This window comes from Quercus lobata, chromosome 5 (assembly GCF_001633185.2).
Source record: "Quercus lobata isolate SW786 chromosome 5, ValleyOak3.0 Primary Assembly, whole genome shotgun sequence".
NCBI classification, from domain to species: Eukaryota; Viridiplantae; Streptophyta; class Magnoliopsida; order Fagales; family Fagaceae; genus Quercus; species Quercus lobata.
The window spans coordinates 63,225,052-63,246,725 of NC_044908.1; the positions used below are offsets into that span (position 1 = coordinate 63,225,052).

General features: G+C 33.7%; 1 protein-coding gene across 1 annotated transcript; it reads left to right on the forward strand.

The window, feature by feature from the left end:
- Positions 1 to 2,140: 2,140 nt before the first annotated feature.
- Positions 2,141 to 18,534, forward strand: LOC115991601 (probable LRR receptor-like serine/threonine-protein kinase At1g56140). Its single transcript, XM_031115421.1, has 24 exons — positions 2,141 to 2,359; positions 4,071 to 4,254; positions 5,289 to 5,360; positions 5,528 to 5,599; positions 6,493 to 6,564; positions 7,526 to 7,597; positions 7,691 to 7,762; positions 7,857 to 7,928; positions 8,081 to 8,152; positions 8,232 to 8,303; positions 8,420 to 8,491; positions 8,590 to 8,661; positions 8,826 to 8,891; positions 10,880 to 10,948; positions 11,344 to 11,388; positions 11,526 to 11,587; positions 12,884 to 13,266; positions 13,411 to 13,606; positions 13,697 to 13,858; positions 14,256 to 14,374; positions 14,814 to 15,024; positions 17,139 to 17,370; positions 17,697 to 17,847; positions 17,941 to 18,534. Exons 2-24 carry the CDS (start codon positions 4,187 to 4,189, stop codon positions 18,310 to 18,312), a joined length of 2,856 nt encoding a protein of 951 aa, XP_030971281.1. The 5' UTR covers positions 2,141 to 2,359; positions 4,071 to 4,186; the 3' UTR covers positions 18,313 to 18,534.
- The last annotated feature ends 3,140 nt before the right edge of the window (positions 18,535 to 21,674 follow it).

The window sequence follows — 21,674 nt, forward strand, 5'->3', positions numbered from 1 at the left end:
GATAAAGCATTAGTCCCAATAGCGCCAAGGAAACCTGTCCGAGGAGTAACTCCTCCTCGGACATTACGCAGCCTAGACGAGGAACTCTCCCCAACCATTTCAGTTCATCCTCCCAACATATAAAATGAATAAAATCCAAAATATCTCATGGAAAGCTGCCACCACCACATTAATTGCGCCCCAACCACCCTCTTGGCCGCATTAATGAGGAAAAGACCCCTGAACAGTACTGCTTTGGCCTCTGCAACTCACAAAGGGAGTGATAAGGGCGTCTGATGGGACAGACGCTCAAGTAGATGCTTAGATGATCAACAAGTGTAAGGTTGAAATGAGAAGATGAGAACTATATAATGCAGTGAAGTCCCTCAAAGTAAAGAAACGGAAAAACTGTATTCGGAACTAAAGAAATAGAATCATACGTTAGAAATCCATTCTTGTGTTTTTATTTTCTGCAACAATACTGTCCATGTATCAGACCGAATAGGCTCACTGAAGCTAAGTTCTTTGACCCATCCTCTACAAATATTTATTGTGAGTTGCGCCTTGGGCCAAGGCCTGATCAATAGAATTTGGGCCAGGAAAATCGTGCAACTACAATAATATTTAACAATCAAAGTCATAAAAAAAAATAAATAAATAAAAAAATAAAAAAACTTAAAACACAAAACTAAATCCCATCAACCAAAATAGAGTTCTAAAGAATACAAAACTTTATCAAGCTATAATAGAGATGCAAGAAAAAAAAAAATCCACCAAAAAATTGAGGGAGAAAGAGTGGGAAATAACCACTTTTTTTGTGAGAGAAAATTATGTAAATAATGGAAGAGTGAATAACAAATTTATACTAAGAGGATGATAATAAAAAGAAACAAAATAAAGGAAGATAAAAGGAAAGAGGAAGAGTGATATCAAGGTAGAATTTTTGTGGAGATGAAAAGGTAAAGAGAAGGAGAAGGGTGGGAGAAAGTGTAAATGTAAAAAAAAAAAAAAAAAGAGTAAAATTTGATGAGCACAATTTTCTTTTATTTGAATTTAAGTAAAATATTACATTTTTTATTTTTATTTTTTTTAAAAAGAGAGAAAATTTAAATAATTTAATGATAAGGAGGATGTGGTTGAATTTCAAAATTGAGTAAAATAGAAGAGAAGAAAAAAAAAATAAGAAAAATGAAAAGATATAACAATAAACATTAAATTATCCAAATTATGCTATGTAATGGAATACTATTTTATTTTTATCTACTATCTTTAATTTTTTTTATAATGTAATTTAATAAAATTTAACAATCAAAGAGCAAAATAATAATAATAACAATAACTTAAAACACAAAACTAAATCGTATCAACCTAAATTAGAGTTCTTAAAAACACAAAAATTTATCAACCTAAAATGGAGATGCAATAAAAAATAAAAATCCACCAAAACATTGAGAGAGAGAGAGAGAGAGAGAGAGAGAGAGAGAGAGAGAACCTTTTTGTGAGAGAAAACTATGCAAAAAATGGAAAATAATGACAAATTTATAGTAAGAGGGAATGGATAAGAAGAGACAAATAATGGAAAATGAAAGGAAAGATGAATAGTAATATTAAAGTAAAGGGTAGTGGGGAGATGAAAAGATAAGGAAAGAAGAAAGGTTGAAGAAAGTGTAAATATTTAAAAAAATGAGTGAATGTAAAAAAAATTATAGGAAAATTGAAAATAAAAAAGAAATATATATAGATGTTAAAACCGACAAAGATAAATATGTAAAGTCAATAATCTATTTATATATATATATATATATATATATATTTTTTTTTTTTTGTAAAAAAAAGGAATAAATAATAAATAATAATTGTGACAAATGACATGGTGATAAGGTGGTGTAACAAGAGCTTAGCAATAATAAATGTATTTTTAGTAATATTTATAAAATATAGATGGTAACTGAGAACGATGAAAACACAACACGATAGGGTTGTAATCCGTACACACAATGGCTATCACTATTCATTGGTTTTTTTTGTTCACTGCTTGACACGTGGCCAAATACTTCCAAGTTGAACATTAAATTTAATTTGTCATGTCACATGTCCCTATATAGTGTTTAAGCTCCATTGGTCATTGCTTTTTTTTTTTTACAGTATTTGGTAAATCCATTGGTCAATGCTACTACTCTAAGATATATGTAACTGAAAGTGTTTTATATATCTAGATCTACTTCATTTTTCCATGTAAAATAGGAAGCTCTGAAGATGAATATGAAAGTGAAGCCACAGTCATCTTCAATATTTGCTTATGGTTACTGTCTCTTGTTATTCTTCCTAGTATCGTTTGACATCTCAAACGCCCAAACTGCAACCACAGACCCTTCTTAAGGTACTACTCTCTCTCTGTTTGTATATTTTGTAATAAATTATTCATTTCATTTCATTTCAATATACTGATATGAAACTCTCAAATCTGTATATATGAATTGTAATCAACCATATCTGTATAGAGTTGGCTCAATATGAAATTGCAGTAAAGCAAGCACATCAATTTAAACGTTGGCAAAGCCAAATCTGTCCATTTTTATTCCTAGCTTTGTATGAGATATCAAGAGATTTTAGCAAGGACTCACTCAATTATTTTGGTGCGAACTTGATATCACATCATCAATTATTTGTTACTTTAATTGCATCAACTTTTTTCTTTCCTCAAAATATCCATGCAAAATTGTGGAGCGTATTTGTGTTAGAATTTCTTTCCTCTCCCTTATTCCCTTATGTGTGTATTTGTTTCTCAAAAAAAAAAAAAAAAAAAAAAACCTCCGTGCAAAATTGTATCAATTTATATGTTATGACTTTATTAATTTACCAAAATGTATTAATTTAATTTAAATTGAATGAAGTTTATAATTATAACTTTTGGAGGACAAAGTGTATGAAATCATAGGATATAAACGACCACTTTTCGTAGTTTTAGTCACTACAAAAATCATACTAATTAACTGAAGAATTATGCACTAAATGGAATTTTACAAGATTTTAGCAAAATTAAAAACCGCTGCCGCAGTAGAAGTAGAAGCGACCCGCCATTATTGCCCATATTAATTTAGTGAAGAATTATGCACTAAACGGTTCGCCGGTGTTTTCGGCGGACCATTCGATGTCTCCCTCATTGCTGCAGTAGAAGAAGATGGGCCCACCCAGCTTTCGGTGTTGATGAGGTACCGCTGTGAAAAATTTGGGATCTGCCGAGCAAGCGTGGGGCCCATTTGGAGGAGGGACGGTTGGATTTGGGGGAGGTTGTACAGTGATGGGTGGGACTCACATGGTTGAGAGTGGAGCGAACTAAGGTGGTCCCACAGTAATGGGATTCGGAAAGTGTATGATTGATGAGAATTTCGGAAAGAATGTTGGTCAGAGATTAGTGACTGCTAGTGGTCTATAGTTATGATAGGAGACTTTTAAAACTGTTGCTTTGGTGAAATGTTTAACGTGCTTTAACCTTAAAGATTATCCAAAATAGTACATAGAAAAAAAAAAAAAAAAAAAAGTGTACTGGGCCATGGCCATCTATAGTTATATTCGGATTTGGGCCTTGGGCTACATAACAATCTAATCCCCAAAAATATAAGAGAAAAGATCTTGGGCCTTGGTCATATATTATATACTGGATTTGGTCAGGTTCTTTTGCAAGAAATTTTGAATTTGAATTTTGTTTTATATCAAAGTGTATTTTGGAATTTGGAATGTCTTTATGAGGGCGTTTGGGCTCCGCATTTTTGCGTTTGCGTTTTCTGGAGTTCACGTTTTCTCCTTTTTTTTTTGGACCTGCATTTGTTGACTTTGGGGGACAAATTTTACTGTTATGAACAGTGAATACACTGTTCACGCACTGTGCTGACACTGTTCACGTATTAAAAAATATTAAAAATGGGTCCCATGGTACTATTTATACATTTAAAAATTATTTTGCTACAGTGTTTTCAGTTTTCAATTTTCAGTTTCAACAACAATAAGCTCAATCCAAACGGACCCTATATTTTGGTTATATCATTTGAGTATGTGATAGTGATGTGATGATATTGAGGGTTGTATTACAGTGAGAGCATTGAACTCAATATTCCAACAATGGGATGCACAAGCAGTGGCATTGTGGAACATAAGTGGAGATCCATGTAGCGGAACTGCCGTAAATGAAACTGATTTGGAGGACCGAATGAATAACCCATCTATCAAATGCGACTGTACCTACAGCAATGGCACTGTCTGCCATATTACACGAATGTATGCCTCTCTCTCTCTCTCTCTCTCTCATAATAGGACATCAAAAGAGAATAAATACTAGTAGTTTGCATTTTAATCACCTGGGATCTAACATTCTAGTGTAATGGACCCCACATGATGCAGACAAGTCCCAAGTTTTGGACATGTGTTCTCATCTTGTAGTATTGTGCCTATTTCTCTAATCCAAACTTCCATTCATGGACAGTTAACAATTATTTGTTATAGTGCAACCAAGGAAATGGACTCCATTTTTCCATTTGAGATTCACATATATGGGTAGTTAAGAATTAAGATTTACTCAAACTCTGATAGTAGATTGTGGAGTATATTGTCTCTTTCCATGTTGACCCTTTGAGATATATCACTACAATTTCAGTTCCTGGAAAGCTAAAACATATTCAATTCTCTTAGAGAGGACATGAAAAAATGTTTGGGTGCCATCGCCCATCAATAATGTTACACCTCAAGAGATTCTCACTCAACATTGGAGAGTGGAGACATGTCTCCTAAGTCCTAATAGATACATAGTGCCCTACTTTCCTTCCTCATTTCTTCTTAGGCGCAACCCTCCTCCTTAGTATTATAAGGGATTTAATTCACATTTTACTACCAGTTTAAACTTTTGTGGGACAAAGGGTATTTTACTATGGTATCAGAATGGATACTCTTGAATTTGAGTCTTAATTGTCTCACTCTACCTTGCATTTAAAAGTTATTCAATATGCTGGATCCTATTTATTGAAGGCAATTTTAAGCCCATATGTAAGGGGATTTTTTGGCTTAACAAGTGGGAGTGGGGTGGATTTGAACCCAACTTCTCCTTGTGAGAGAGAATCGATAGAGTCACTGAGCCATAAATCTCTTGCGCATGATGGGATTGTTAGGATAATGGTTAAGTGATTAAATTCACCATTTTTCAATCAATAAGCTTTTGGAATAAGTGGTAGTCTATCACATGCTAACCTTAACATATCTTTTTGAATACATATCATTTTCTTACTTATTGCAAGCTAGCTGTTCTTATATTTTTCCAGGAGAGTGTATGCCTTGAACAAACGAGGAGTGATTCCAGAAGAACTTGTGGCTTTGAAATTTCTTACCTTCTTGTATGGATTTCTTCACTCTCTGCATTTGATTTATGATAGTTAACTCATTTTTTCTATTTGTCTTTTTTAAGGTGGGGAAAGAAACTTATTGTTTATTAGATTGTTAAAATTTTCATTTGAATGAGAGATTCAGATTTAAAGATGATAATTTTGTTCTACATCTGTAGGAAGATTGATCAAAATTTCTTCACGGGCCCCTTGCCAACCTTTATTGGAAATTTATCTGCATTGACGTTATTGTAAGTATTGAAAGAAGGCATATATATAGTTCAAACTTTGAAGCAAATATTTGACTTTATGCTTGTCATCTATTAGAGTAGGTTCATGTTCCTGCAGTGACTAAGGTAACATAAAGATATATTCAGTAAAAATTATGTAAAACATATCCAACTTGTTAAGTGCAATATAAACTATCTGACCATGAATCATTTTTGTTCGGTAGAACCTTTGCTTGTGTCGTGGATGAATGCAAGTACCCATCATGCGGATGGAGAGGGGATGAAATGAAAGGCCTAAACCTAGCCTTCTATTTTATTTTAATAGTTGTTAAGAGGAGAATTAGTTCATATCTAATTTCCAAAGGCCTTCTGCATTACGAAAAGGGGTTATAGAGAGAGTTTACCCAGCAAATGAATTTCAAATAATATGAATCTTTACAACAAAAATTTCAAGTAATTATCAAGGCTCCTCAAAACCACATCGCAAGCAGCACAGGAACATGCATAATGCATGCCTAACATGCGTTGATATTCAATTAATTATCAAGGCTCCTCAAATCCTCTGTTACCCTTGCTTCATAAAGGTGAAACCTTACATGTAACAAGAATTATCATGCCTTAGCACTTCTATTGCTACCTTAGACAGTTACACATTAAGCCAGCAACATATGCTGTCTTGGACATTTTTCATACCAAAATTCTTTTGTGCTTTCCAGTTATAATCTGTTTACTATTTGTTCATCTTAACAATTATTTCATTTTCTTAATTATGCTTTTTGATACTTCCATACAAATATAATGTGATGTTATTTATAGAAATAATTGATCAATACTGGTGGGTAAATTATAAAGTATAATTGCTGAGAGTATCTGTTTGTTGATTCCTAGATTTATTGTTTTTTTTAACATTTTAGGTCAATTGCCCACAATTTGTTTTCTGGGACCATCCCAAAGGAGCTTGGAAACCTGAAGGAGCTAACTGTGCTGTAAGACACGAAAGCACCCTACAGTGAAACATCAATTATTCTGTGAAAAGAAAGCATCAATCAAAAGTTTTGTTTTGTAAATGCAAGGCCTTATTTTGATGGAAGTTAATTGCTTTTCTGAATTCTATGGAACGAAGATTCATTTTAAAATCTTGCACATGATATAATAGAAAGGAAAAGTGAGTTTTAGAACGGTTTCATGTGGCAAAAAATACTACCTGTTGTTATTGGTAACGACTTACCTGAAAATTCTTAAAAGGTAGCATTCTGGGCCTGAATACTAGCTACCCTTTCTGAGTTGTCACTTTACTATTCCTATCCAAATTTTGTTTTGCTAGAAATGTTAAGAGTTTTACATAAATATTCAAGTGATCTAGATTATAATTGTGAATTTTTAATATGATAATAGGCTCATTGTCCAAAAGGTACATAAACAGAAATCTAACTAGGACAATTTTTGATATTATCTCACTTATTTCATTGAAAACTTAACATATATAAAGCTTTCATAAATTTCAACTTAAAAATGAAAATTTTATTTATATCATTCTATCTAACATTACTAAAGAAGCCAAGAAACCTCTTAAATGGCAGTGGTAACTTGTATTTTAAGATATTAGTCATCTAGGATCATGAACTTAAAATAAATTTCAGCTGGTACTGTTATTGACATTATTTAACTAGTTTTGATGATTTACAAACCTGATGCTTAAAATATCATAATATCAAAATTAGAAAATTTTATATGGGCCATTTTGTCTAACATTATTTCATAATAAATAAAAAGAAGGCCTCTTTTACTACTAGATTGAAAAAAGCCCTTGAATGTTAATCAGAATTTGCATTTAATTAAATAGTCAAAGAAATCAGTTTTGAAACTGACTACTGGGAGAAAGAAATACACCATATGAATTTTGATGATTGCTTTGACATATAACTTCTCTGGATATATATCGTGCAGGTCTTTTGGTTCAAATAATTTCTCAGGAACACTTCCTCCAGAACTGGGTAATTTGGTCAATCTTGAGCAAATGTAAGTTTTAACATTCTTTTACTTCAGTTTAATCATGTGCAAGAGTGTGTCATATTGCAATGTCTAAATCTTATTGGCTTGTGAATTTTGCAGTTACATTAACAGTTGTGGATTGCGTGGTGAAATCCCTTCAACATTTGCAAACCTTCAAAACATGCAAACCATGTTAAGAGGACATCACTTTATTTATTTATTTTACTCATGTAAATGAAGATTTTTATCATGAGCACAGCTTACAATAGATATGCTTGGGTTTCAGGTGGGCATCAGACAGTCCTTTCACTGGAAGGATACCAGACTTCATTGGAAACTGGACAAAGCTAACATCTCTGTAAGCCATCAAAGTTTCTGGTTTCATCTTCAAATGTATTTTACGTGGATGATAAATTTTAGTCATCTCTAGATTTTTATGCATTCCTTCAAAGCAGAGAAGTATGGCTACTATAATACAACTGTTGATAAGCTGGTTAAATGTTTTTGTAGGAGATTTCAAGGAAACTCTTTTGATGGTCCAATACCATCCAGTTTTTCTAACTTGACCTCATTGCAAAGTTTGTGAGTATATTTTTCAAATTATTGTAATCACTATCTCTCTCAACAAGACCAGTTTCATAATGTTTGTGTCTATGTGTAGGCGAATCAGTGATATATACAATGTGAGCTCCTCCCTTGACTTTATTAAAAATTTGATGTCGTTGACTGACTTGTAAGTTAACTTACCCCGCCATTCACTCATATGCCATCCAACATTTTTTTTACTGCATATACAATCTAAATTCATTCACCTATGCACTAATTATCCATTGTTATTTTCTCCCTTAGAGTTCTAAGAAATGCATTGATTACTGGAAATATTCCATCTGATATTGGAGAATACAAAATTTTACAAACACTGTAAGTTCCAATGGACAGTCAAACCTTAAATTCTGACTGATTTCTGAGACTTCTTTCTGTTCTATTTGTTTCTCTCAATTTATCACTTACTTTTTCAGGGATTTGAGTTTCAACAACTTAACAGGTGAAATACCAAGTGGTTTGTTCAGTATAAGTTCTCTCAAATCCTTGTAAATATGCCCTTTCCTTCTTGTTTTTCCTTTCTTTTTGTTATCATTGTGGACTTATGTTTTATCCACAATTGCACCCACAACACACCCCCCCCCCCCCCACAACACCCCAGTCCTTTTTTAATTCTCCTGTGCTTTCTCTTACACTCTATCAAAATGGTTAGATTTCTTGGAAACAATAGTCTCTCTGGTACACTTCCTAGCCTAAAGAGTGAAGAACTTCTGAATGTGTAAGTTCTCATAACAGAATAATACGTCATCTTAATCTCTTAATGTTTTCCCTTTTAGTATGATTTAACATTATTCTTAGGTTCCAATGAGATTATAATAATGTCATCTTAAATATTTAATGTTAACCCTTCTAGTTTTTCAGTATGCTTTAACATTATTCTTTTTATTTTTTATGTTTCAAGTGAATCTCCTTGGTATGTGTATCTTATTCATTTCAAGCAAATCTGTGTGTGATTGTGTGTGTGAGTGAGTATTTTAGTATCTTTTAACAATATTCATCCTTGGAAAGATGGCTAATTGAAATGGTCAACTAGGTAGAGTAGCATTACTTGAGATCCTATACTTGTTACAAGCCTAAAAAGTAGTTAGATTGGTTGCCCTTGGCAGAATATTGGAATAACAGCAATTTTCAAACCACCATCAAGACTCCCTTTGAAGCCCTGTATGGGTTTCCAATTTCCACCCCCTTGACTCATAGACCACATACCTGGTACTAGCAAATTATAGATGGTTGAAGACATAGGAGCAGATCTTGTCTATCCTTAAAAACAATCTTGTAGCTGCCCAAGAAAGAATGACTATACAAGCTGACAAACACATAATTAGTTAAGAATACTCAGTGGATGATTAGTTTTTCTTAAGACTCCCTTACAGACAAAAATATTTGGGACTTAGAAGCTATCTGAAGCTGTCACCGATGTACTTTGTTCCATTTAGATCCTTCAAAGGATTCCTTTGAATTTCAGATCCATCCAGTCTTTCAAGTATCTACCTCAGGCCAAAATTGGGAAAATTAAATACCACTCCTTTGTCAACATATCCTCAAGTTAACAAAGAGGGGGATCTCTCTCCTGAACCCAAAGAAATCTTACAAAGAATAGTGACCAAGCTAGGCAACAAGGTTGCTATAGAGGCGCTTGTCAACTCAAGGCACTCATGCAGATTATGTGACATGAGAGTTATTCCATACCTTGCAGCTCCAATTCCCTCACCTTGTGGGCAAGGTGCTTTTCAAAGGGAGAGATATCTTGGGAGCCTAGTAAGGGCCTTGTGCTATGCTTGCCAAGCAACCCCAACCCATATGTAGTGTGCAAGCAAGTCAACAGCCAGAATTATGTGTGTAAGTGTGTGAAAGTAGCATCATGTGTAGGAATTATGTGTGAGAATCATGACGTGTGAGGGAAATAGGCAAGTAGGAAGCTAAAGATTGAATTTCATTAAGGTAGTTGTTAGAGCACTTTGTTACAATTGGTTCGTTGATTAGAAGTTATTTAGAGATAATCTTGCTTAAAAAATACCAAGATCTCGAGTATAAATAGAATCATGTATTTGTACTTGCTCATTATGCGAATGATAAGCCAATTCTCTCTAAACTCTCTCTACCTTCTCTTGGGAGTCCACAACTACCTCGAATTACTCCAATTCTTCCTTCACTAGTTAGGATCCATACAACTGCTAACCTTAAGGACTAGTAGACAAATTACACTAGGAATAGTACAATGGGCCTAAGCCCGCACATGGACTTGGGCGAATATATCCCTAACAATGGAGAAAGTTCCCTTTCCCTATAAAATAGAGAAACTCCCCCTTTTTTTGGCTTAAATAATAGTATTGTCATATTCTAGTATTCTACTTTCTTTTCTTTCTTTATTTTTATTACCTAACTACAAATAAAATATGTAAAATATACCTAAAAATATTAATTAATTAATTAATTGCTGTTATTATCATTTCAAGTTTGCATAATTCTTAAATTAAATTGATCGAGGGGCAAAAAAGAGAAGAAGAAGAAGAAGAAACCTTTTTACTTTGTATGGTATCTTCTAAATTTCATGCAATAAAGTGTCCAAATCAGAATGTTTTGCATTTGGCATGCGACCAATTGATAAAACAGTCTAGTTGCTTTGTAGATTTCTTATTCTGATTTTTTTTTGGTGGGGGTGCATCATGTGTCTGCTCGATACTTTTCACATTCCTTTGCATGCAGAGATTTGTCCTACAATCATCTGTCTGGAGGATTTCCCTCATGGGTAACTGCATCCTCAAACTTACAACTGTATGTATCTCAAATGATAGTACTCTTTTCTTTCATATCTTTTTTTCTGAATTTAACACCTAGGTATGAACACCAGGTGCTATTGACATAAACCTAACTGATTTATTTTAGTATATGCCACATGAATGTAATTGAAGAATCAAATTAATTTATTCCAGCCATAGTAATTTAAAGAATATAAAAAAATACCATTTAGAAACTTGAACTTGGTTTCTTTCATTCTATGGGTGTCTATCTATACTAGAGCTTCTGGAAATGATGATTAGCTACCTCAAAAGAAAACTTCTAACGCTCCATTTTAAAAATAAGAAAAGAAAAACTTATCCTATATATCATCTCTAATAATAAGTATCAATTGTGATAGTGATGAAGGATCATTGGATAAAATTATGTAGGAATTTGGTGGCAAACAACTTCGTATTTGACAAATCAAACATAAGGTGAGTTGTGGTTCCTCCTCTCACCCTCTTTTAACAAAGTCCAAAAGTAGGCATGAGAAAGAAAGTGATTACCATTTCACATCTTTAGTTGAATGAATTCTTTCATGAAATTTGTTAATTCAAATCTGTGTTTGCAGTGTTATGCCAAGACTGAATTGCCTCCAGAGAAATTTCCCATGCAATAGGAACTCTCCAGTTTGTAAGTTATTTCTTTCTAATACTTTGTTATGGGATATAACAGGGCACAGCCTATCATGATTGATGGGGCCCCGGTATTTTCCCATAGAATGGTGGGATCATATATAGATTCAAATCAAACTGTATCAAATTAATCTACAACCATAAAAAAATAGATATCTTCCTATATTCTTGAGTATTGTGTAGCCAAACAATATTTGAACAATAAATGGTATTTCATGTATAAGCTAAAAAATTATGTTCATGTTTTTGAAAAAGGAAAAAATAATCTAATTCATCCTTCCCCTTTTAAGAGTTTCCTTTGATCTGTTGATTGGCCGAATTTTTACAAAACCTGACATTATTATAGCAGAAAGTGGGTCAGACCCTGTTAATCTTGATAGGGTAGTTTGCCATAGGTTACCCCTTTAGTTATTTATGATTTAATTTAATATCAAGTTAAGGAAATTTGCGCTTCATCTCAGGTATTATTTTTCTATTGATACTTCCTTTATATCAATTGTAAAATCGCTAAGGGGATGAAACACATTTGTGTTCTTGTCACAATGAGAAACTTGAAGTAAGAAGGCAGGCTAGCTTATGTTAATTCTATAGATGTCAAAAAAGGAACAAGAAAGTCATATTGAAATTTGGCTTTGTGGCTGCTCTGAGCTGTACTCATTACAACTCCTTTAGAGATTAAATAATCTAATACTCAGATGGTTATTGACAAAAGAAGTATGCATGAACTTTGCTACAACTTGGAAAGCCAGAAATTTTACAAACTTGAGCCTTCATCTTTTATAAAGCCAACTGTAGGGTGGACAGAAGCAATACCCTCTTATTTTATACATGCTTGTGTGTATTAGAAGAGAGAGAGAGAGAAAGTTGTTTCTTTCTGCAACTGTTAATTTTACCCTGATAACCTGAATGGTTAATGTATGGTGCCTACTTTATGAATTTCAATTATACTAGGAAATGAAAGGTAAAATATATTGCATTGGCATGTAACTTATATAATGACACTCTTCCAAGCCAAAATTAACCTGAATATATTTATTCGGGACAGAAATTTATATTAGCTTCTTTTGGGAAAACATTAGTAAGTGAAATTGGTCTTATATAAATCACACTCTTCCAAGCCAAAATCAACCTGAATATATTTATTCTGAACAGAAATTTGTATTAGCTTCTTTTGGGAAAGCATCAGTAAGTGAAATTGGTTGAGTTTACATAATCTAAAAGCTTCAGTGTGGATCTTTTATTTTTGAAGTTTTAATTTTCTATCATGACAAGTGCAATCATAATGATTCCACAGATGCAAACTTTTCAATCAAGTGTGGTGGTCCAGAGATGCCTGCTGAGGGTATAGTGTACGAGGCTGAAAACTCATCGTCCTTTGGTGCAGCATGGTATTATGTAACTAATACACAAAAATGGGCAGTCAGCAATGTGGGGTTGTTTGCAGAGAGAAATAATCAAAGTTATGTTGAAAACACTTTGGCACAAGTCATTGCAACTAGCACCCCAGAACTTTACCAAACTTCAAGGATGTCCCCAGGATCACTTAGATACTATGGCCTAGGTCTTGATAATGGTCTTTATAATGTCAGCTTGTTTTTTGCGGAAACTGGTTTTGATGATCGACGCTCTCAAACTTGGAAGAGTCTAGGGAGGCGTGTATTTGATATCTACATTCAGGTGACTATAGATTGCTTTAGGGAAAAATATATCATGACCTCCTCGTGTAGAGTTTCTATAATAAAAATTATTTTTAATTTCAAAGAATCCCATTTTAATTCATTCAATAAGAATTATAAAATTATCCTATAATTTGTTTTCTAGGGTAGTCTAGAATTGAAGGACTTTGACATATCAAAGGAGGCGGGTGGCGTTGAGAGAGCACTCCAGAAGATTTTTAAGGCTAATGTGTCAGAGAATTATCTTGAAATTCATCTATTTTGGGCTGGTAAGGGCACTTGTTGCATACCTGTACAAGGTTATTATGGGCCACTAATTTCAGCCATTCATGTTGTTTCAGGTAATGTATATGATATGATTTATGAATTGATTTGTGATGTTATTTATATGATTATTTTCTGCTTATTACTAATAATAAATAATTACTCAGATTTTGAATCTAATGTTACTGGAATTCCACCAAGCAATCGAGGAAAGAAAAGCAGGTTAGGTTTGATTGTAGGAATTGCAGTCCCTGTTGGAGTCGTGAGCTTGATTTTCATATTTGCAGTTTTCTACATGAAGAGAAAACCACAGCACAATAATGAGGACGGTAAGAACATAACAGCAGTAGTGGAGGTACTGGTGAAATACAGCCTAAGAAATAAACACTAATGGACTCTGTACCACTCACTTTTGGTTAAAATTCAAGTTACTCTCTGATAATTGAAAAGGCTAAATCCTAGAGTAGTTAGAAAAGTATCAGTACTATTATTGCTTGGATAATGATATGGATCCTTTTCATGAAAGGGAATAAGGGTCCGGCTGAAATTTTCTACATAATTAATATCTTTAAATTGAAATCCTATGTTACCAACACCCCCTAACCCCCCCCCCCCCCCCCCAAAAAAAAATTCAAAAGAAAAATTGAATTCTTCAAAATATATAACTATGACAATAATGAAGAGTTTAAATCAGTTAACTAGATCCTCTCTTGCTTGAACTTGCAGAGCTTCTTGGAATAGGCCCCCGACCAAACACTTTCAGTTATGCTGAGCTGAGAAGTGCGACCGATGACTTCGACCCTTCAAAAAAGTTAGGGGAGGGAGGATTTGGACCTGTTTTCAAGGTAAAGTACATTATTGTATGTAAATGTTCACCTAAATGTTAATGGAAATATAGGATTTGGACACTTGACATTATGTTTGATGACAGAACTAAGTCAGCAAATTGTTCACCTAAATGATAACTAAAGCAACTAAAATTTTCTTTTAAGAAAGTAATTTCTTTAAAAAAAATATATATTTATGTTTCCAAAGGCTAAAAAAAAAGTGGGAGCTTTGTATACTGAAAACAACCTTTTTTTCCTAAGAATTGTATGTAATTGGCTATCTTTAACATTTTAGCTATAGTCAATAATAAAGTTTTGTCATGCTATTTATCGGAGTTGCTTAAAAGAATAAAGGAGTAGCGCAATGTTTAAGGAACATACCAACATTCCCATTTTTGAACCCAAAAAAAAACCCTGAATTTCACTTTTTGTGTCTCTGATTTTTATAACTTCACAGGGCACACTATCTGATGGGAGGATTGTAGCTGTGAAGCAATTATCGGTTGCATCTCACCAAGGGAAGAGTCAATTTGTAACTGAAATTTCTACCATATCTGCTGTGCAACATCGTAACCTTGTGAAACTATATGGATGCTGCATTGAGGGAGATAGGCGCCTTCTTGTTTATGAATATCTTGAAAATGGAAGCCTAGATCAGGCACTATTTGGTAGGAACATACTTTATACTCATTTCACACCTTCCATGCTGCCCATAAAATCATCATTCATTCAATTATTAGAAATATTTAATTATTGTTAGAATTATGAAGCTTAATTATTAAATCCACCATCTCCTAATAGCTTAAACTTTTGAGAGAATTAGTAATTTAATGGTATCAACTTAAGAGGTCCTAAGTTTGATTCCTATCTCCTCCACTTTACCTCCCATTCAAAATCCCTTGTATTGGGCCTCTTCTATTAAAAAGGAGTTTAAACTCACACGTGAGGGGAAGTGTTAAAATTATGTGGCTAAATGATTAAATTTTTCATTTTCTAATAGGTAATTTAATATTGTATTAGAGCAATAGTGACTAGACTAGTCTTTTTGGGATATAGAGCAGATGTGGTTAGCACTTTTTTTTTGGGTGGTTACAAATAATATTAAAGCCAACTTGGTAACCTCTTGTTGAGCTCAGAGACATTGCCCCCACAAAGTGGGCTTGGACGAGAACATTAGGGATTTAAGTGGAGAATCTTGGGATGCCCTAGATTGATATTGAATAGCAAAGTGTGTTGAGTCCCATATAAGGCGAATACTAGGTTGTGGGTTTTATGAAAACTATCAAGAGTCTCAATTGTGACTACACTAGCCCTTTCGGGGCATAACACAGATATGAGTAGTGCTTTTCTTTTGGTGGTTACAAAAAATTTGGGAGAGTGTGATTGAATATAGATTAAGACAGAGAATCAATTTGGTTTTATGCCTACTATTTTCTTACATAAACATCTAAAGGAAAGATATAAAGAAGTCAATAAAGATCCCCCATATAGTTTTGATTGACCTAGAGAAATCATATGATAGGTTATTTGAAGAGGTTATGTGGTGATTTTTAAGGGAAAAAAAGAGTTACTTTTATGTATATTAAGTTGACTAAGGATATATATATATATATATATATATATATATGACAAAGTTGTAACTAGAAAGGGAACAAAGAAAGACGTCACAATTAAGTTGTCTATCCTTATAGGTTTGCATCAAGGATAAATATTAAATCCAAATCTCTTTGTGTGAGTTCACCAAATCAATTCAACATGAAATCCTCTAATCTATGCTTTTGCAAATGATATAGTTTTAGTGGATGAACTAAATGCAGAGTCAATGTCTAATTAGAAATTTAAAGAGATGTTTTAGAATATAAAGGATTTCTGCTAAGTAAATTTGAAGTACATAGAATGTTTGTTTGGTGACAATATAAATAAAGTTCATAAGTTCTAAGACTTGAGGGTCAAGAGATACCAAAGAGTTAGTGCCTTTGATATCTTAGATCCACAATTCATAAGGGTGGAGAGTTTGAAGATGATGTGAAGCATAGGACATATGAAAGCAAGGTGAAGGAAGTTGAGAAGCGCATTATGAAAATTGTGTGATCGTAGAGTACTTATTAAGTTAAAGGAAAAATTTTATAAGACTGTTATAATACAAACTATGATTCGTGGTACTAAATGTTAGGATCATAAGAAATAACATGTTCATAAAATTATTGTAGCTTAAATGAGAATATTAAGATGAATAACTAGAAATACGAAGAAAAATGGTATTTGAAATGAAGGAATTTGCTTTAAAATAGAGGAAATATTGATGAAAAGATGAGAGGGAGTCACTTGAGATGGTTTAGTTATGTGCAGAGGAACGTTATTAATATTCACATTAACATTGCATGAAGTAGTAAAAAACCCATGTCAATTTAGGAAGCAACAAAGGGTATGATTTTAGATAAGATAGAATGACATAAGTGAATACATGAGCCTAATCTTGATTAATCTGTGGGGGATCTATAACCAACCCCCAAGTTTTGGGACTAAGGCAATGTTGTTATGTCATTTAGCATTGTCAATTATGTTTTGGACCACTACCAAATAGATTGAAGTAGCCCAAATCTCATATGACAATATGTTTTTTTACCCCAAAACATAATCTGATTTTTCCAAACTCTAATGTTCTCTAACAATATCCATTTGGGAAGCTTTGTATCATTGCACTCAAATAACTCCTAAATAAGGATTTGGCATTTGATTGATAACTCTTAATCTAATTAGATTGGAGCTACTACTAATGCAGGAAAAAGTAAGTTGCATCTTGATTGGCCTACTCGCTTTAGTGTTTGCTTGGGAACTGCAAGAGGACTTGCTTATCTCCATGAAGAGTCAAGGCCAAGGATTGTACATCGAGATGTGAAGGCTAGCAATATTTTGATTGATGGAGTGCTATGCCCAAAAATATCAGATTTTGGATTGGCAAAGCTTTATGATGACACTAAAACCCACATTAGCACCCGAGTTGCAGGGACCATGTAAACTCCTTATCCACTTTCTTAAAGCCATTGTCTTTAATGCCTGTTTTATATTGTACCAAGGTGCATAATACAGTGTAAGATATAGATCCTTATATAAGTATGTAACAGTCAATCAATAATCACTAGATTCATTAGAAGAATGATCAATAACTATTACAAACTTGAGGATGCTATTGAAGTTTTCTTTTTCATTACTGATAATCAATTTACCTATGGAAATTGAACCTGATCAGATACATTGGTGGTTTTAAATAAACTTGCACATTAATCTATCAAAAAAAAATAAATTCAATAAACTTGCATATTAATTTTAAATCTTGCAGAGGCTATTTGGCACCGGAATATGCGATGCGTGGGCACCTGACTGAGAAGGCTGATGTTTTCGGTTTTGGTGTTGTTGCTTTGGAGATCCTAAGTGGGAGACCAAACTCAGACAACAGCTTGGACACTGAAAAAATTTATCTCCTTGAATGGGTATGGGAAAGGAAGTTTCTCTCTTTTTCCATTTCTTAATTTATTGCATTAAAAAGAAAATTCTTATTTGCTCTCCTTGTCATGAATCACTAGGCATGGACTTTACATGAAATTAATCAGAGTTTAAGGCTGGTAGATCCCACATTATCAGAATTTGATGAAAATGAAGCTACTCGAGTGATAGCAGTGTCTTTGATGTGCACACAGGCATCACCAAACATGCGGCCACCAATGTCCCGTGTTGTGGCCATGCTTGCAGGAGATATTGAGGTAGGCATTGTTACATCAAAGCCGAGTTATTTAACTGATTGGAATTTCAAAGATATAACAAGCAGCTTTTTGAGTGAAGAAGATAGAAAGCATCATGGGGATAACACTGATCTTAGCGAACTCAGTAATCCATTGCCTTCTCCTGTAAATGTTACTGAAACCATGATTGGTGGCATAATTGGAGATGGAAGGTGAAAACATTTGTCTTTGTTGTAGTCACTCTGTAACATTGCCTTTGCTATGTAAGGCACTTCAAATTCAAAACTCTCTATGCTTGACTGGCTTTCACCTTTTGCAAATGATAATATGTGATGTCATGTGTGTAAATATTGAGATATTTGTCTTGTCTTGTATCATAATTTTGACAAACAACAAAAATATTCTTCTTTAGGAAGTTATAGGCTTATAGCTGCATAATATCGATGTGAAATCATATGCTTGACCACAATTTTTTACTATCACAACTTTATTTTGACGTTTCCAGTCTTCTTGTCACTATTTATCCTATAGATGAAATGTCATATGGAGCATGAATGCCACAGAAATATGAGAAATAGCAAGATTGATAAGCTATGCACATAGGAAACACAAATTAGCCTTGTTTGAATAAAGTGGATTAGACCCTCCAACCAACATAAAATGAAGGACTACATCATTCTTACATTTCTCAGTTCTCACTCAATAGGATTGTGAGATATATAGGCCAATAAATAGGCAAGATCTCCTTGATGTAAGTGCTCGTTTGGCAAGACTAATTCAAAGTAAAAAATAAAATAAAATAAATCACTAAATGATACAAAGAAATCAGCTTTGGCCATTTGGTCCCAATTTGAAACATGCCTTTTGAGTTGAAAAGGAGAGTTTTTAGAATGGCCAGTGCAATACTTGATAGTGTGGATACTAGACTAGGGATCGACACTGTTTTTGGTTTGGTGATGAGTGTGTGGGTACCATCCCTGTTTGTGCTTCTTGCATGTGTTAGGTCATTGACAGTGCATGGATTGTAAATAAAGTGAATAGAATTACCACCAATCATACAAATTTTTATCATGTGATAGATTTAAGTTGTAAGGGTACTAAGAGCATTAGCATAATGTGGCTTTAGCATTTGGCATAATAAACACAAAAAAACACCTACATCACATGCTCCAAATTCTAACACATTTGCATTCATTTACAGTACCATTCTAATAATAGAACAGTACAACAGAATGGTAGATGTTGTAAAAATTGTTTTACTTATTTTAATCAAAATTCTCTCTCTCTCTCTCTCTCTCTCTCTCTCTTCCCATGGTTGTGGCGGTGTCTTTTTGGGTTGTTTTGTGGTTTGATTTTGGTAGTAGTGGGTTGATTTCAGTGGTTGTGTTTATGATGGCCGGTGGTGGTTAGGTTGATTTTGAGTTGTGGTTAAGATTGTCATTGTTGGTTGGTTGATTTTGGTTGTTGGTGGTGTTTGGTTGGTTTTAATTGGTGGGGTGGGTTGTGGTGGGCGTGGGCTGTGGGTGGTATTGGTGGTGGTAGTGGTGTTATATGGATTTTGTACTTTGTATTTTTTTTTTTTTTGTTGGAGTTTCTAATTTTTTATACATTATTTTAATATGTGTATATATTATTTTCATGTATTGAACTAAAGAATAGAAGATGTGATGTATGGTGTATTGTAAAATGGTGTGCTAAAATAATAAATTAGCTTTTTGATGTGTTAAAATCACATTTTTTGAACGGCTGATTTGTTAATGCTCTAAGATAAGCTTTGATAAAATCATGTTTTAAAAAAAAGAACACAAAATCAATGATTTGATTATGCATGGGGGAAGGTGAAGGTATTAGGGGTCTATTAGAATGTGGTACTTAATTTTAAGATTTTAACTATATGTAGAAAAGTTATTATTATTGTTTTCGTTTTAATCTCATCTGGAAATGTTAAAATGCTAACAAGTAGAGGCATTAGTGGTGGGGATTTTTTTGCAAAATAACACCATTTTGCTAACAATTTTGTTAGTTAGGAACGTTTTCAAACTATTTGGTAAACTAGCATCTTGAGTCTCTCAAACTTGAGAATAGTGTTGCAAATCAAGTTTCAAAGACTTGAATTCTATGTGTTGGCAATTTGATGTGGGAAAAAGGTACATGTGGAAACACGTGGAATTCGAGTCTTAAAGACTCGAGTTTCTATAAAACAAAACCAAAAGCCAAGATTCACTTTACCTTCAGCTCCTCACCCCAACAAACGCACCACTATTTTCACAAAGCTCTACACCCAACAAACGCGCCACCTCATCCTAATCACAAATTGCAAACCCAAACCCAACAAACTCATCCGGATTAAAACCTGCAAAGAGAGGGAGAAAATTCCAAGAGAGATAGGGAAAAAGTTTGGCGACGAGTTCTTCAGCTGACAATCAAGAAAGCTACCTCTCTCTTTCTCCTTGTTTCTTTTTGTGGTGGTGGAGGAAAAGAGAAATGCTTGAGAAAGGGAAGAACAGGAAGAACGGGGTATGAAATATTATGATCCATGGGGGTTGATTTTGATTTGGGTCTAGGGTTGTTTTGATTTGGGTTTGGAGTTGTTTTTGATTTGGGTTTAGAGAAAGGGTCTAGAGAAGGAAGAATGACTGGGCCTGGAGAAAGAAGAACAAGAAAGAAACTTGAGTGTCTAAAACTCGAGTTCCATGCTGATTTTAGCACATAGAACTCGAGTTTGCAAGACTCAATTTGCAACACTGAACTCGAGTTCGTGAGACTCGAGATGCTAGTTTGCTATAAATAGTTTGAAAATGTTGCTAACTAACGAAATTGTTAGCAAAATGGTGTTATTTTGAAAAAAAAAAATCCTTAGTAGTGGAAGTAATAGTGGGCCTCTTTCTCTTGGACCTTTGATTTTTGGATCCTCTTTAGAAGAATGTGACACCGCCCGAGTCACTCCAATTCACCAAAGAAGCCCTAGAAATTTTAAATGGTTGTTTGGTTTAAAATTGCATTGAATTGAAATGATAGCTTGGGTTTTATTTGTTGAAATTTATTAGAAGGCACTTATGTTTATAGAAACCACATTTCAAACTACCCTCCCCAAGAGTTGAGCTTAAGCACATATGATATCAACATTGCAACATGTTGCTACTAACATTACTCTAAATTGAAATTGAAAAAATTGATGCCTAAAGCTTGAGGAAAGGAGTGCCATTTTAATTTATTTTCCCTTCAGTGGCAAAGCAATGTCTTTTTCTTGCATATGGGATCTATTTTGTTTGAGTTCTTATAGGGACACAATAAAATCTCACAACATTTTCACAACAATATGAGATGTCAATCCACAGAATGTCAGAATAAAATAAATATTATTGTGGAATCCACCATAAACATGTGTTAGGAGTGAATAAGAAATTGATGGCTAAAGTTCCCAATTAAATATGGTTTAAATTGGTGGAATCTGTGAGTCCCACATAGGATGTTTACCGTGTAGTAATTATTTTTTATAAAACAGTGTTGATTCATATGGCACAATACCAATAGAGAGTCCCTTGTGCATAAACATTGGTTTTTTAAAATACGTCCAA

What these genes read in the sequence shown, in the direction of transcription:
- LOC115991601 (XM_031115421.1), top strand. Translation starts at nt 4,187, where the DNA reads ATGAATAACCCATCTATCAAATGCGACTGTACCTACAGCAATGGCACT. An exon ending in GTCTGCCATATTACACGAAT is followed by an intron (nt 4,255 to 5,288) that starts GTATGCCTCTCT and finishes ATATTTTTCCAG; the next exon opens with GAGAGTGTATGCCTTGAACA. An exon ending in TTGACCTCATTGCAAAGTTT is followed by an intron (nt 8,153 to 8,231) that starts GTGAGTATATTT and finishes GTCTATGTGTAG; the next exon opens with GCGAATCAGTGATATATACA.